A 16,039-nucleotide genomic window follows, 5' to 3' on the forward strand; every position below is an offset into this window, starting at 1 on the left:
AATTTCTTAAGGAAGAACTCAACCCTGTGACTGGTGCTGATTCATTGTGCTTTAATTACAGCTGCAATTATTTGATAAGAACAGAGCCAAAGTAAAAGACTCACAGATTTGGGGTTAGAGGGGGAGAGGAGGGAAATGTTTTCTCCACAAACACCACCATATGTGCAAGAATTACAAGTCTAATCAGCAAGGGGAGAACAGCTCGAGTAAACTGCACTGATTAAATGAAATAAAATGAGAGGAGAAGGCAAGAATGCAAAACACATCCACATGTTTGCAACAGGCCATCCTCAGAGGTGACATGTTGCAACTATACAGCAGCATTTTGATTCTTGGAATTTATCATTCAGCAACGTTTTTATGTGGAGTCGCTGTACTGGTTGTTTCTGCTCCACACAAGGGCTCTTCAAGGAGCTGAGAATGAGGATAAAAGCAATAGAGAGGTGACTTGAGTTGCTTTAAGCCCTGCAGGAAGACACTCAAGTGAGTAGCATAGAGGACACCACCGTGACTTAGATGTTCCTTGCTGAGGTATTTCCTGTCATGGGCTTTTTTTGGCTCTACAATGGAGATAATCTGAGGACGCGTTTTCATATTATCTCCATAGCTATGCTGTCTCCTTCATCTCAAATCATAGGATGAATTCAGTATTGCCTTTTTTTTAGAATCCTTGCTGATTTAATCAACACTGGGTGAAACAACAGCAGCTTTGTTGAAAAAAAATCTCAAAGGGTTTTATTTCAGTAGTGTCTCAAATAACAAGTTCTGAATCCTCACAACTGAGCTGTCTCTTTGGTTCACGTGACTAAAAATGAAGGAAAGCCAAGCCAAGCAATGCTCTCACTGTTGTGGTTGCTCTCTATTCTGCTCTTGGGATCCTTAGAGTGTGGGCTATAGTATGGAGCCTGAACCACGGACCTCTACGGCATCAATAAAACAGGTATTGACAGCGATGGATACAGTCAACAAGACTAATTCTGCTGTGACAGCCCTGCAAGGCAGCCACCTACAGCTAAGGGTGAGAGCGTAATTTTCCCTATCTGAACATATGAAAGACTCACAAGGGCATAGACCTGAGAGACAGGTTTTGTCCCAGTTCTCCTTCTAGCTCATTGTATGACATCAAGCAATGTGATTTGTTTCTATTTCTTACCTGAGGATAACGATTTTTATCCCTATTAGTAAAGCACTTGGAGTTTTCTGGATGGCAGTTGTTTAGCAGAATATAGGGGTGGGACTGCAGTGCTTGGATGTCAGCGCCGTATGTTACAGCACAGAGAAAAGCAATACTGACAACAGTGCTCCCTCCTTTACTGCTCAGATAAGCAAGGAGTTGAGCAGATGGGAATGGGTAGAGTCTTCCTATATGTGATGAGTGCAACTGAGCAGAGTCAGATGGATAATTAATCCTCTGTGCATTCTACTTTAACCTTTTTTGTCCTTTTCAGCCCCTTCTAAATTCTAAATTTAGTGAAACTTTAAAACAAGATGTTCTTTTGCTTTAGAAAAAATACCTACACTTCAGAAAATGTCAAAATATTATTCCAACAAAAAATTCTCAAGCTAAAAGATTCATAAAAATCAAATCGATTTCAACAAGAAATGGCCAAGAATTGTCTCTCTTGGGACAGCACAGCTGTCTACCCTGGGTAAGAGCCCAAACAAAGGTGACATAATTGCAACTCCTCCCTTCATGGCTTAGACATTTCCCTGTAGTTATGTATCAGCCATGCACCTTTTGCCATTGGAAACAAATGGTTCAGATGCAGATCTTTGCTTATTTTTTCAAAGCATTATTGTTTTTGAAGAGCTCTGAAATTCTGAATTAAATTACAAGGTAAATGGCAAAATGATATCTTTTCTGCCTAAAAGCTTTGATATTTCCATTCTTTCCAAGACTTCATTTATATCACTCTACTTTTATTCCATAAGTGCTACATCCAGTCATGCAAATTCTCTCAGCTGTAGCATGTTATTGATCCTGAAAACAGAGATATCAGTGGGAAGTAGTGTAGGTATGAGATCATACCAGTTCCAGACAGGGAGGGCAGAGACTAGAAAAACTCCCACCAATGGGCATTATTTCTTCTATCATATACTAATTTGTATTTGCTGCTAGCAAATTACAGAAATAATGTATTTTGAGTTTTACAAAATTGCACGGCAAAGAAAACAACAGATAAGCCTAGCTGTTGTTTTAGCGAGTTCTGCTGATATCTAAGCTACGTAAGGAAAGCTTGATTGCTTTCTGATGTATCCAGAAGCCCAAGAGAGATAAGACAGCCTCCTTATACATGGTTGTTTATTTAAGCAATAAGGCACAACAGGCAGTGCATTTCTGAGTGATTATTACAAGCCTCAGGTGGTGTCAGAAGGCATGGGACTAAAAGCTGTGTGTCTTTAACTCACCAAGAAGTTCAGTGATGACCTAGAAATGAACATCTCTTGGTGTCTCATTCCTATAATGAAAACTGAATTGCTAACTAAAAATTAGGGGAAACACTCAGATCTGTGTGGTTTCTGGGCATTAGAGATCTGGATGTGACATAATGAGGAGGCAATCAGCAAGCCCCAGTTGCATCCAGTGCTCTCAGCTCATTCCATAATTGCTTTTCATAAGTGAATACGTGGAATCTGGGAATTCCGTGTCTTGTGAAAGGAAAAACAGTATCTGAAAAAGCTTTCTCCTGTTACTCGCTTTTTCTCTCTACCTGCAAGAGCAGGTTGGGACAAGATGAAGAGAAGAAAAAAACATTAACGTTCAAAAGCTTCTAGCAGTCAACTCTTAGCTCCTTTTTTATTTTTTAATATGGAGGTGAAACATTTTTAGCTGTTGCCTTTAAAATTTGTAGCATACCAGCAGTGCCAAATTTTTAAAACGCGCAGTAATTAATCTCCTAAACACTACAGCTCATCTGAAAATTTTGTTGTGTTTTATTCCTGACGCAGTCTGTATTTATAACAAAGTCCTGACCGTATGTACCCAAGTTCTGCTTATACGTTCCTAGTATTTTCACAGTTTCTGTGTCCGTGTGTGTACATCTGCAAGGATTCCTCCTCCCAATTCACCAATGTAAAATGGACTGAGGACAATGCTTTCCTTCAGTCACAATAGATCCCAGCTTTTATGAATGAATTCCTTCCACTCTGCCTGCATATAGATTTTTTTGGCTGTTAATGGTGCTATCAGCATTATGCCCGCAAGCCTGGCGTTTCCCTTTCCAGAGACCGCAGAGTGACTTGTGGAGTCTGTGGAACTATTCTCCCACCACTCTGCACAGCTCCTTTTGAACACGGCTTTAAAAATGAAGGATTTTATTCCCTGCTCGATGCTCTTTGGATAATTTGCACAGGCACGAGGAAAGGAAAACAGACCTTAGGTCTGGGGGAAACACAAAGCGTACCGCAAAATCTTTCCCACCTCTGGCACAGTTGGAGGCAGCTGGCTGCATCTGCTTATGGAAACTCCTAAGCGAGCATGAAAATGTCTCTCTCAGCACACTAATGCATAGTGAGGTAATTACATAGGAAGGTTTAGGCATAGTGTTGTAAAACAGGCTGAACCAAACAATGAAATGGGCAGTGCTGGTCTTTGCAGCATCCTCCGTTTGACAAGCTTTTGTCTGTCACTCCCTCAGCTTGCGTCAGTGCTTCAAAACGTATTTAGGTGCTAATGCTGGAATACTTTGCAATGAGAGGGGAAGGGATGCAGAAAAGAAGCAGCCCCTTGATACCAACAGTTGAAGAGGCTTTCAAAAAGGCCCTGCACCATTTATGGAATTAATTGGCACGGAAGTACATTAATCAGTGGAAACTAATGTTTGCCCTGGTATGAGTTAAACTGGAAAATGCTGCTGTTAGTTTGTAATGTGTCTTCTATTTATGAAAGGCAAAGGTTTGTGCCAAGCTCTGTAACAGTCTATTTGCTCTCAGTAGGATTTCTGCACAAGCGTACTATGACAAAGGAAAAAAAAGGAAGGGAAGATTGAGTGACGTACTTCAGGAGAAGGCCAGCCCCTGGAGAGACCCTGCAGTGGAGTACTTGCTAGAGTCCACAAAAGACTGGTCTGATAAAGGACGACAACAGGGAATAAGAGAGGAAAGAAAGAAAAAGGATGGTATTAGTAAGCTGAAATATTATTTGTTTTTATCATAACAGTAGGTCTGTGCTTTAAAAGACACAGCCTCTCAATTCAGCAGTATTAGTCGAGTTAGAGATAGGGTGGTTGCCAAACACCTGCATGGTACTAGGTGGGCTGGTGGTGAAGTCCAGTTACTCTTTACAGGAGAAAACTTTAGGACAGAGACCACCAGGGATCCCCCATTGTCTTCTATCCCCTTTGACAACTCAGTGTCGCTTAGAGCCTCACAAGGCGCCGGGAACTCACGGTTTTGAGAGCAGCCATCTGTGCTCCAGACTTGGTTTCACCTACCTTGCAGGCTATTGCCATTGGTGCTGGTGCAGGTGGGAGGAGGAGAAGTTTGCGGTCTCACAACAGGCGCAAAAGCACTCTTCTGTTTCACCGCTGAGACCATGTTGGCTGGTGAGAAGGAGAAAATCCCAGAGGAACTGCTACAGTTTGAGGGGAGGCTAGTGGAGGAGGCCATTGTCGGACTTGATGGCACAACTAGAGGAAAAAAAGACCCCCCAAAAGGCATTCCTTAGAATTAGATAATCAGCAGGCTGCAGAAACAAGAGCATTCTGCTTTTTGGATGCACTGGGTCTAATTTCAAATGGCCAAGGCCTTTACTGCAGTTAGTTAGATTTCTGGTTGTTCACAAAGCGTGATCAATCACTACAGGAAACCCACTTGTTTTGTTTTGTTTTGTTTTGCAGGCGTTCAGGAACAGTAATTCTAGGAGCTCTTAAACACTCCCTTAATTCTCTGTCACTGCAACTCTTTATTCTTACAACAACCCTGTCCTGCCATCCTGTATCAAACTTTTCTAGTGATTGGCATTAGCCACTGCCCTTGTCCGAATTTGTAATGGTTTTGTGTAGGTGGATAAGAGGGAATCCAGACTGTGTGGGTAACTCAGGGGTTACAAAACTGATGGGCAAGGAGAGTGGTTAAAGTGCAAATCTGGATCTGGGATTTTTAACTTGGAAAGGTTTGAGTTTTTAACTAGCCTCCAAACCCAGCATTTTAAGCCGTGCTTTCCTTGTAGCAAGATGGCTCCAGAAAGACCTACGGGGTTTCAAGCAAACTTGCAGAAGGTAGAGAGGTCTTAGTGGTGACCCAGTCAGTCTGCTTGTCAAAAGTCAGCAAAAATGGTTGGGTTTCTTTACTCTCTCAAACCCCGCAAGAACTAGGGTTTAAAAGGAGTTGTTCTGAAAGCTGTGAATGTATATATACACACACATATATATACATGGAGGCTGTCCAGCATGAAGCAACCAGTGAGATAGCCGCTCTGACAGTTTTTTACTCCTTTGGTCTCCTGGCACTAGTGTTTTCAGTGTCTGTTGCACAAAAAAATGTCTGGATAACTGACAGAAATCATGCTTTTCTTTTATCTCCCAATGGAAGAAACCACTAAAACTTTCTCACAATGGCCACATAACTACTAGTGTTATAACGACTAGTACCAAGTCAGTCTCCAGCTTCCCTGTATCCATCAGCTTTGGGAAACTTTCTGCTGTGGGGACTTCCCAGGAATTCTCAGTGACATGAAAAAAAGTCATATTTCTCAGGTGACCATTTTATCTATGAACAGGAATGGAGTTGGCATTTCATATCTCACCCAAGATGGAGAATTTTGAAAATGAAAGTCTGTTTTGTAATGGTCAAGACAAATAATTCTCCCAGAGGATCTATGACCACTGTCTGAATACAGTCAATACAACATTCTCATTCAGAGCCATCGACTGGAATCTCAGCTGGAATAGCTAAGCAATGAAGCCATTCTGGTTTACATCAAATGAAGATCTGGCTTTAACTACAAGACTGAATAAAATAAGAGTCTTCAGTTTTCCTAAATAAGTGTAGACATAAGGCTCTCCTTTTTTTTTAGGGATGGAACTGATTGTCCAAAATGCAAACCTGCTATCTACGAGGTTCAGTTTTTAAATACATATATCCTTAAACCGCTGTTTTACTGTATAGTGGGGTAAATATCTTTGGTTCATGTATTTATCATTAAGGATTTAAGTGAGTTTGTTTTAATGAAAATAAAGCCAACTACTTTTATATTGAGACAGCATTGCCAGTTTCCCCTCTTATCCAACAAAAAAAAAGGAAAGGACCAATAGTAAGATCCCATGCTTTCATTCTTCGTCCTGTTTAGAAACTGTTTATACATGAGGGGGCTATGAATAATAACATATTATAGAGTAAAATTCCTATCATCTGGGCTTTGAATTATTATTTTATTTGCATTTATGTAGATAAAAATCACCCTATTTAAGTTCTTATTTGAGAATCTGATATCATATTTGTTAACACTGAGGAAATCAATTAATGGAAATTAAATGTTCAAAGTTTCACAGTCTGACAGATACAATCTTAGTCTGAAGTCACTCTATGTCTGGAAGTACTTGCTAAGGGAGAGCAATCAAAGCACCTAAATTGAATTGCTACTATACAGCAATTAGTTTATTGATTTAATTAAGAATGCCACCTTTTAATTTTCAGGTCATGATTGAAGCATTTTCTGATTCAATGGATTAGGCATTAGCAGAATGACAGATCTACCAAGAAAACCTCCCAAAATATAACTAGAATAGAGAACCAGGGCTGGGAAGTGAAGTGCTATTCTAAAGAGGACTTCGTTCATAAATATGAAATAATACACTGCTAGAGTATTTTAAATGCATTACTGGCATCTGCTTCCAAAAAGAGATGTCTCATCAATCATGTTATATTATGAATTCAGAGTGCGCAGATTCTATGACAGTAAATTCCACTTAATAAGTAAGATACTTTGTAACGTTACTTGTTACATTATTATTAGAGTACAAAAATAATAACTGGTTAGCAATTCCCAGGTTATAAGTACTAGTTAGGTGGGTAAATATTTTCTTCTAAATTTGCAGCAGCTAAGAAGCCTTGGAGGTAATTTTTTAAATCAGGGTTACTATCCCCTTTTTAATTCTGAACTCTAGCAATGCAATTCAAAATAATTCATTACTGCTGTTACACCACTAAATTTAAGATTTGCTGTGTAAACCTTGGTATGTTCAGCAGTCTGTTTGTCGTGTCCATGCTAGGGTCTCAGCCTATTAACCTATTTATATGACAAGACCTTCTGGCCTGATTCTGCTAGCAGCTTTCTACAGATATCAGTGGAATCCTTTACGCCACATGAGTCATGTCAGGAATTGGGCAGGTCCTATTCATTTAATTTTCTCATGTGAATAGGGACTACTGAGCTGTGTGAGCAGAAGAGGTTCATAGGCCCTTACCAATAGATGTGTATTTATATTTAAACAGGTTACTAAACCTTTCATATCAAAATGCAGAAAGTTAGTCCTACACATAAATATTTCCATAACTGGGACTGTAGACCATACACTCTTTACACCATGTAATATATGATTTGTATGACTTAATCTTTGTGGCATTCACTGTACAGACACTAAAACGCAAACTCTAAGAGCCATTGTCACATTTTACTGACTAATACTAAGCTCTCAGTGAAGTCAGTGTAATACTGACTTACAAAGCAAATGGAGTATAAGCAATCAAGATTAGGCCCAATAGTAATTCATAATTTCTATAAAGGTTATGAACATATTATTTGCTCAGAGGTCTCAGAAACATCATCATGCAGCTTATGGAAATGTCAGTAAACTTTTCTGCCCTTCATATCTTACATCTGGAAAAAACTATTTTTCCTGCAGCAAATATCCTTAGCTTCCTTTCATAGCCACTGCAACAAAAAGTTGTGTACTGACAACTGACTTTTGATCCACTCCAATGGACATTAAGTCACTTATGCCATCCCTGCTTTCTAGCAATGTTGAGGACAGCATTTCTTATTTGCAGAGTATAAGGTAAGTTATGAAACTATCAGCCCAAATCATGACAGACATTATTCTTTTTAAGCTCTTATGAGACTTCCAAATAATAATAATAACAACAGTAAAACAGAGAAGAGCATTGCTGGCAACACTAATGTCTTCAAAGAGCTTCAAAGGTCAGTGCCTTGGAGAGGAGAGAAAGGACCAAGCTCTGTTTCAAGCGCTCAAAATAGAAACTACATATTGAGTACCACAGAAAAGTCACCATCTCCTTCTAATGAAAATGTGCAAAATACAGAAAAGCCATATAATACTCACTGGCATAGGGAGAATTGGCAGCAGATCCATTCAGGAAGGTTGGAGAACCGCCTAAATTTGACATTCCAGCATTCCCATAGCCATTCATGCTTGTTGTGACAGAGTTATAATTTGTCTGCTGAGGGGTGGTGCTTGGCACATAGCCATGAGGTGACACGCTGCTTGAGTTGCGAGTAAAACCTTTTGTGGGGAGGGAATACATTTAGAAATTGGTATTAGCCCGAGAACAGTTTCTCACACAAACAGCTACAAGTAAGTAACTCTGGGCTACCACGCCAGCAGCCTAGACCAGCCATGGTGTGCACGGGGAGGGCCGGGACTGACCACCACTACCACCAGGTAACCCAAATTGTGAACCCTCACTAGGTCACTGCTGATGGGAGGACAAAGCGGGAGAAGCGAGGCAACAGCCTTCACAGCTCCTCAGGCAACCCATGCCCTCAAGCAAAGATTACCGTTGAGTATTATAGAAACACTCACTCTAACAGAGCTGTTTGTAGGGAATGGAGTAAACATGACCTACATTTTCAAAGTGAGGAGTACATACCGACTTTAGGTATGTTAAAAGCATGTGATTTTTGTTAATTCTCTTCTGATGTCGCTCTCATTTAACGCATCTCAAATTAGATGCTCACTGCTCACTTTAGAAAATGCAGGGTATATTTCTCAAAGTAGTGGGATATCTTTAGTCTTTTTGCCCTGGTCTAATCATTATGTTGGTAGAAAATGACTATCAAATTTGGCACAAGTTAAAATTTGAGTCTCTACCTAATTCTGGAAATTATGTTTGGGGAAACTCATATCCAATTATCCAAAAAGGAAGTTTTGTTTCTAGAAGCACAGAAATACAAAATGCATCTTCACTCCTAGAAGAAAAAATGTCAGCTTCTCTTCCTACCACACAGTACATCTATAAAATATTTTAATCTAAAAATCATTTCTATTTTTTTAGTGTAATGCAAAATAATTTTGTCTGCCCTTCTAGAAAACAGCCTCATTCTAATACTTTCTCATTAAAGTGGATTTTTAAGTCGGACAATAAATAGAGCTGAGCAAAGGAGAGGGGAAAATGCAAAGGGTTTTTACAAAAATGTTCTTCACTTTTTAGTTTATTTTTAACTGTAGGAATTAAAACAATATTGATTTTATACAAAGTGAAAAACACTTTATTTTAAAAATCAGAGAAGCTCTGAAAATGTCTTTGTAAATATTTCTATTTTTTGCTAGTTTCAAAATTTAGAAAGTCTCAAACTCTGAAAAAAAATCAGTGCCAATATTACGTCTCTTGCAAAACCAAACCAAACAGATGAATATTCAAGGGATACTTTTGTGTTATAAAGAAATCCCACATAGGGCCCAGACTGGGAGATCATCCATGCTCAGGAAAATATATAAGCAAGTACTTAACATTAAGTACATGCTCAAGTCGATAGAAATCCTTTTAAAATTAGTGGGATTTAAACACAAACACAAGTGTTATTCCGAGCAAAAGGAAAAGCTATTTAGATACATGCAGAAGTGCTTTTCCCAAATTGTGGCAAAAGTCACTAAAGAAAGCCCCATCTCGGGACAGTATTGTGTCATTCAAAGGTTGTGCATGCATGTGGGATGGTGTCTGTCTAGACGTGCTCCCAGCCTTCAGTTTTGAACCATCACTCTTTCCCTGCTCTGCACATTTCCCTGACTTTTATCAGAAAAAGTTCATAGAGAGAGGAAGACGAGTCTTCTCCTGACCCTGATTGGTGGCTTGTGAGGCTTCGGAAACATTGACAGCTAGTTGACCACTAAAGGAATTCACTCCCATCATTCCTGCATGGACTGACGTGTTAGCAAGGGCGGGGAGCTGGTTGTGATTGCGGGGGACACTGTAGAGTGCTTCTGCGATGTCTGCTGCTCTTTTCAGGATTATTTCCTGGAGGATAAGAAGGGAAAAGAAGAATAAAAGAGTTAGCAATGTGCCTCTGACAAACCTTTACTTACACACTAAAATGAAACATTTCCCTGACCAAAGGCAAAAACTAGATGCTTTTCTTTCTAAACCAGTTGGCTGACTGATAGCTAATGCTTGTAAGATCTGCTGCCCTCATGATAAATCCTGACATCTGTGGTAAGAAAGTTGGAAGTTTCAGTCCCAGCGGCCATGCTTCTGTATAACAGGACCAACTGGTAGAATAGGGCTGGAGCCAGACTGACTCCACCTTAAAGCTATCTTCAGGGTAAGATTGAAAAATCACCGGTGGCAAGACATAATGCATATCATTGCCCATATTATATAGTGGTGGAAGTGGGCAAATGCCTCCAGGGTTAATAACACGTTGCTTTTACAAGCACTAAATTCACACCCTTTAAAAAAGAAAACAAGCGAACGAAACCCCACTCCAGATATGACATTGCCCTCTATATTTATTCTTGTCTCACATTGTAGTATCATATACCTTTAGCCCCTGATCTATCTATACATCTAAGAAATAGCCATGTTTTAGAATTGCTGAAGTAGAATGCATTTACCTGGTTATTATGTGGCATACCATAGAGTGCTTCTACTAAATCAGCAGCCCTCTTAAGTATTACTTCCTGTCAATATAAAAACAGATGCATTCCTCTGAGTTCAATAAACTCCTTGTGGGGGAAAACAAATATTAGGATCTTTTATACTCCTCTATTAATTGCACCATGTTTTGTGGGTATTTTTTTCCTCCCACCAGGCACACCTTAATTGTAACAACTCTCAGCAACCACTGAATGGTGTTAAATCACTAGTTCATCCTATTCACACACACGCTTAATCAAGTCAAAAGGTGAGAATCATTGGTGCTGCAAAATAAAATACATCACTCAATTGTCTCTACCATCTGCACTATAAACCACTCATCGGTTTATTGCAGAATACAATCCTGAGGTCATTTACTAGATTACTGCAATCAATGTCATTCAGAGCATGTTATGAATCCCTTCAATGTGTTTATTTTATTCTTAATTGCATACTGCAGGAATTGTGACCTTACCCAGCAGGCCACATTCAAAAGATATCCAATGATATCCTATGCTACTGGTAATGTAACCTTTCAACTCCTTTGGTTTGTGTCCTGATATGATGGGTCAGGGTAGGATCCATGTACATAAAATGATGCACAAGAGGAAAACACATGCCGGATGAGAGAACGGCCCAGTACAGTGCAGTGTTTCCTGGAAAAATTCCCTGCATGGACAGCAGAATTTAAAACAGTCTGGGATTTAGTTCTCCATTTGGGGCAATTTTTTTTTTCTTCATTTTCCTATTTGTTCCTTTTCACTTAATATTTCTTAGAGTATTTTAAACTGGCATTCAAGTAATAATAGCATTACCTGTGTTCTTACATTACCAGTGTGGAAAAATCTCTATGAACAATCCTGATAGAAAATGTAAAAATGCATTGCAGAATTAACCCAGAAGAAATTTTTTTTTCTTATTCTTTCAAAGCATCTAGCAGATTCCCAATTACCTGATCAACACCAGGCGAGACTGTCCTTTGAGTAAAACAATGTATTTTTGTAATTCCCAACCCCTAAGTGTTGCTTTAATATACTAACACGATGCTATTCACCACAGTATATTTCTGCAGGTAGCTTACAAAAATAGTACCAGTTCTAAGGATTTTACAGTTTTCTACAAAGTTAAACTTTTTAACTTAAAATATTTTACACAATAGCCATATTTTATACCAAAAAGAAACAGTAATGCTCAATTTTCATATACTGTAGACTCTGATCAGAAAATAGAGATATAATTGCGTTCATTTTGCTGTCACCATAACCTCTTCAAAAATCCTTGAACAACTCTTCAAATGACAAGCTTTTAGATGCATATTAGCATTTTTTTCAATTTTAAATTCTCTATAATATAAGATAAAATAGTTGTCATACTGCAGTAACTACTTATGACATATATAATGTCCTAAATTCAAAAATGAGATGGAGGATTTTTGTACTCCCAGTAAACATTTAGGCTTGCCTTCTGCTGCACACACCCCTCTCTTGGAAAACACATTTAAATTATTTTCCACATATGAAGTGAGATGTAATATATAATTGATGGATTTTTAAATCACTATATTTGAAACAGATTCTGAGGAGTTAAGTTGCTACAGCCTTTTTCTAGTTGTGTTTTTTTTTTTTCTTTCTGTTGTCGTTGCTGTTTTGGGTTTTTTTTTCTGTAGCTTGATGTCGTGGTTTAACCCCAGCCAGCAAAAATAAACGCCACGCAGCCGCTCGATCACCCCCCCCCCCGGTGGGATGGGGGAGAGAATTGGGAGGGCACAAGTAGGAAAGCTCCCGGGTTGAGATAAAAACAGTTTAATAATTGAAATAAAACTAAGTAGAACAGTAATAATAACAGTGAGAACAACAACAATAACAGAATACACAAAGCAGGCAATGCACAACAGAACCGCTCACCGACCGCCGACCGCGTGTCACGAACGGGGGGGCCGAGCCCCCCCACACACCCGGTTTTTATACTGAGCATGATGTCACATGGTATAGAATACCCCATTGGCCAGCTGGGTCCACCACCCCGGCTGTGCTCCCCCCTCCCGGTGCAAGCATCACCCAGCAACAGCCAAAGCATCAATGGGCCATCAACGCTCCTTTCACACCGAACCCAAAACACAGCACACCCCCCAGGCTACTGGGAAGAAAGTTAACCCTGTCCCAGCTGGAACCAGGACAATATCCACCCCTTATTCTATACCATCTACATCATGCCCAGATCTCACATTTTCCCATACATTCCAATTAGTCACCGCTCCTTTTCCCTGCCTTTTGATATATACGCACACAGAGATATCATTCCCTTAGTCCATGGGCCATCCCTCTAAAACGTCCGTTGAGTTCATTTAGTCCATGACTTCGGGTTCCACCTGTCGTAACAGTCTTGCAGGGCAGGAGAGATGGTGTGTGGTGTCGGGCTCTTGCATGCGGAGGCCAGTTCTGGGCGCTCGTCTGGTTCTATCATTGTTGCACCTTGCTCAGTTTCATCGGCGTTCATCCTAAATTAATCTGGGTGATTCTTACTGTAATACTGTTAATATGGCATATGGTAACCATAAAAGTGATGACATACAGTACTATGTAATAACTAACATCATACAATTCAGTTCATTGGCTATTTTCACCCAAAATTAAATCCCCCTGAGGTACACACCGGACTTCCCCATCCTTTCTCATCACCCACCAAGTGCACCCAGGTCCCTGAGCAAAAGCAATCCCACGGATGGGTTTTCCCTTGCCAGAGGCAGGAGCAACCCAGACTGTCTTCCCCAGCATATTTCTCATATGCACGACAGGGACTTTATCCCCCTCTACAGCACGTAAGGGTTTGGATTGGGCAGGGCCAGCTCGAGTGACAGATCCCCTAGTGTTCACTAACCAGGTGGCCTTTGCTAAATGTGTATCCCAATGCTTGAATGTCCCACCACCCATTGCCCTCAGTGTTGTCTTTAGCAGCCCGTTGTATCGTTCGATTTTCCCGGAGGCTGGTGCATGGTAGGGGATGTGATATACCCACTCAATGCCGTGCTCTTTGGCCCAGGTGTCTATGAGGGCGTTTCGGAAGTGAGTCCCGTTGTCTGACTCAATTCTTTCTGGGGTGCCATGTCGCCACAGGACTTGCTTTTCAAGGCCCAGAATGGTGTTCCGGGCAGTGGCATGGGGCACAGGGTATGTCTCCAGCCATCCTGTGGTTACTTCCACCATGGTGAGCACATAGCGCTTGCCCTGTCGGGTTTGTGGGAGCGTGATATAATCAATCTGCCAAGCCTCCCCATATTTATACTTCAACCATCGTCCTCCATACCAAAGAGGCTTTACTCGTTTGGCTTGCTTGATTGCAGCGCATGTTTCACATTCGTGGATAACCTGTGCAATAGTGTCCATGGTTAAGTCCACCCCTCGATCACGAGCCCATCTATATGTTGCATCTCTCCCTTGGTGGCCTGAAGTGTCATGGGCCCACCGAGCTATAAATAATTCACCTTTATGTTGCCAGTCCAGATCTACCTGAGCTACTTCGATCTTGGCAGCCTGATCCACCTGCTGGTTGTTTTGGTGCTCTTCACTGGCCCGACTCTTGGGTACGTGAGCATCTACGTGTCGTACTTTTACAGTCAGGTTCTCTACCTGGGCAGCAATATCTTGCCACAATGCGGCAGCCCAGATGGGTTTACCTCTGCGCTGCCAGTTGTTCTGCTTCCACTGCTGCAACCACCCCCACAGGGCATTTGCCACCATCCATGAGTCAGTATAGAGATAAAGTACTGGCCATTTTTCTCGTTCGGCAATGCCCAAGGCCAGCTGGATGGCTTTCACCTCTGCAAACTGGCTCGATTCACCTTCTCCTTCAGCAGTTTCTGCAACTTGGCGTATAGGACTCCATACAGCAGCTTTCCATCTCCGATGTTTTCCCACAAGGCGACAGGACCCATCCGTGAACAGGGCATATTGCTTCTCGTTTTCTGGTAGTTTGTTATATGGTGGGGCCTCTTCAGCACGCATCACCTCCTCCTCTGGGGATATTCCAAAATCTTTGCCTTCTGGCCAGTTCGTGATCACCTCCAAGATTCCTGGGCGACTGGGGTTTCCTATTCGGGCCCGTTGTGTGATCAGCGCGACCCACTTACTCCACGTAGCATCAGTTGCATGATGTGTAGAGGGGACGCTCCCTTTGAACATCCAGCCCAGCACCGGCAGTCGGGGTGCCAGGAGGAGCTGTGCTTCAGTGCCAACCACTTCCGAAGCAGCTTGAACCCCTTCATATGCTGCCAATATCTCCTTCTCAGTTGGAGTGTAGCGGGCCTCGGATCCTCTGTATCCCCGACTCCAGAACCCTAAGGGTCGACCTCGAGTCTCCCCTGGTGCTTTCTGCCAGAGGCTCCAGGTAGGACCATTCTCCCCGGCTGCGGTGTAGAGCACATTCTTCACATCTTGTCCTGCCCGGACTGGCCCAAGGGCTACTGCCTGAACTATCTCCTGTTTAATTTGCTCAAATGCTTGTCGTTGCTCAGGGCCCCATCTGAAGTCGTTCTTCTTCCTGGTCACTTGATAGAGAGGGCTTACGATCTGACTGTAATTTGGAATATGCATTCTCCAAAAGCCCACAACGCCTAAGAAAGCTTGCGTTTCCTTTTTGTTAGTTGGTGGAGACATGGCTGTTATTTTATTGATCACATCTGTTGGGATCTGACGACGTCCATCTTGCCATTTTATTCCTAAAAACTGGATCTCCTGTGCAGGTCCCTTGACCTTACTTCGTTTTATTGCAAAGCCGGCCTTCAGAAGGATTTGGACTATTCTCTCCCCTTTCTTGAAAACTTCCTCTGCTGTGTTGCCCCACACGATGATGTCATCAATGTATTGCAGGTGTTCTGGAGCTTCACCCTGTTCCAGTGTGGTGTGGATCAGTCCATGGCAAATGGTAGGACTGTGTTTCCACCCCTGGGGCAGTCGGTTCCAGGTGTACTGGACACCCCTCCAAGTGAAAGCAAACTGTGGCCTGCACTCTGCCGCCAAAGGGATGGAGAAGAACGCATTAGCGATATCAATGGTGGCGTACCACTTGGCTGCCTTTGACTCCAGTTCGTATTGAAGTTCCAGCATGTCCGGCACGGCAGCACTCAGTGGTGGCGTCACTTCGTTCAGGCCACGATAGTCTACTGTTAGTCTCCACTCTCCATTGGACTTTCGCACTGGCCATATGGGACTGTTAAAGGGTGAGCGAGTCT

At 41.6% G+C, this 16,039-nt stretch overlaps 1 protein-coding gene across 8 annotated transcripts in view; it reads right to left on the reverse strand.

Moving 5' to 3' along the window:
* Positions 1-16,039, reverse strand: part of EBF1 (EBF transcription factor 1) — a 291,394-nt gene that overhangs the window by 4,297 nt on the left and 271,058 nt on the right. For 4 of the 8 annotated variants that reach the window (XM_075164304.1, XM_075164303.1, XM_075164302.1 and 1 more), the window contains exons 12-16: positions 10,791-10,856; positions 10,017-10,194; positions 8,283-8,462; positions 4,434-4,628; positions 3,974-4,067 (exon numbers count right to left, since the gene is read on the reverse strand). In XM_075164304.1, the coding sequence (XP_075020405.1) occupies positions 4,000-4,067; positions 4,434-4,628; positions 8,283-8,462; positions 10,017-10,194; positions 10,791-10,856 (687 nt within the window). In that variant the 3' untranslated portion in view covers positions 3,974-3,999. Of the gene's footprint in view, positions 1-3,973; positions 4,068-4,433; positions 4,629-8,282; positions 8,463-10,016; positions 10,195-10,790; positions 10,857-16,039 lie in introns of those variants that run through there. The other 4 variants (XM_075164300.1, XM_075164298.1, XM_075164297.1 and 1 more) reach the window with 1 other exon arrangement.

The sequence above is a fragment of the Calonectris borealis genome, chromosome 15 (genome assembly GCF_964195595.1).
Source record: "Calonectris borealis chromosome 15, bCalBor7.hap1.2, whole genome shotgun sequence".
Taxonomy (NCBI): Eukaryota; Metazoa; Chordata; class Aves; order Procellariiformes; family Procellariidae; genus Calonectris; species Calonectris borealis.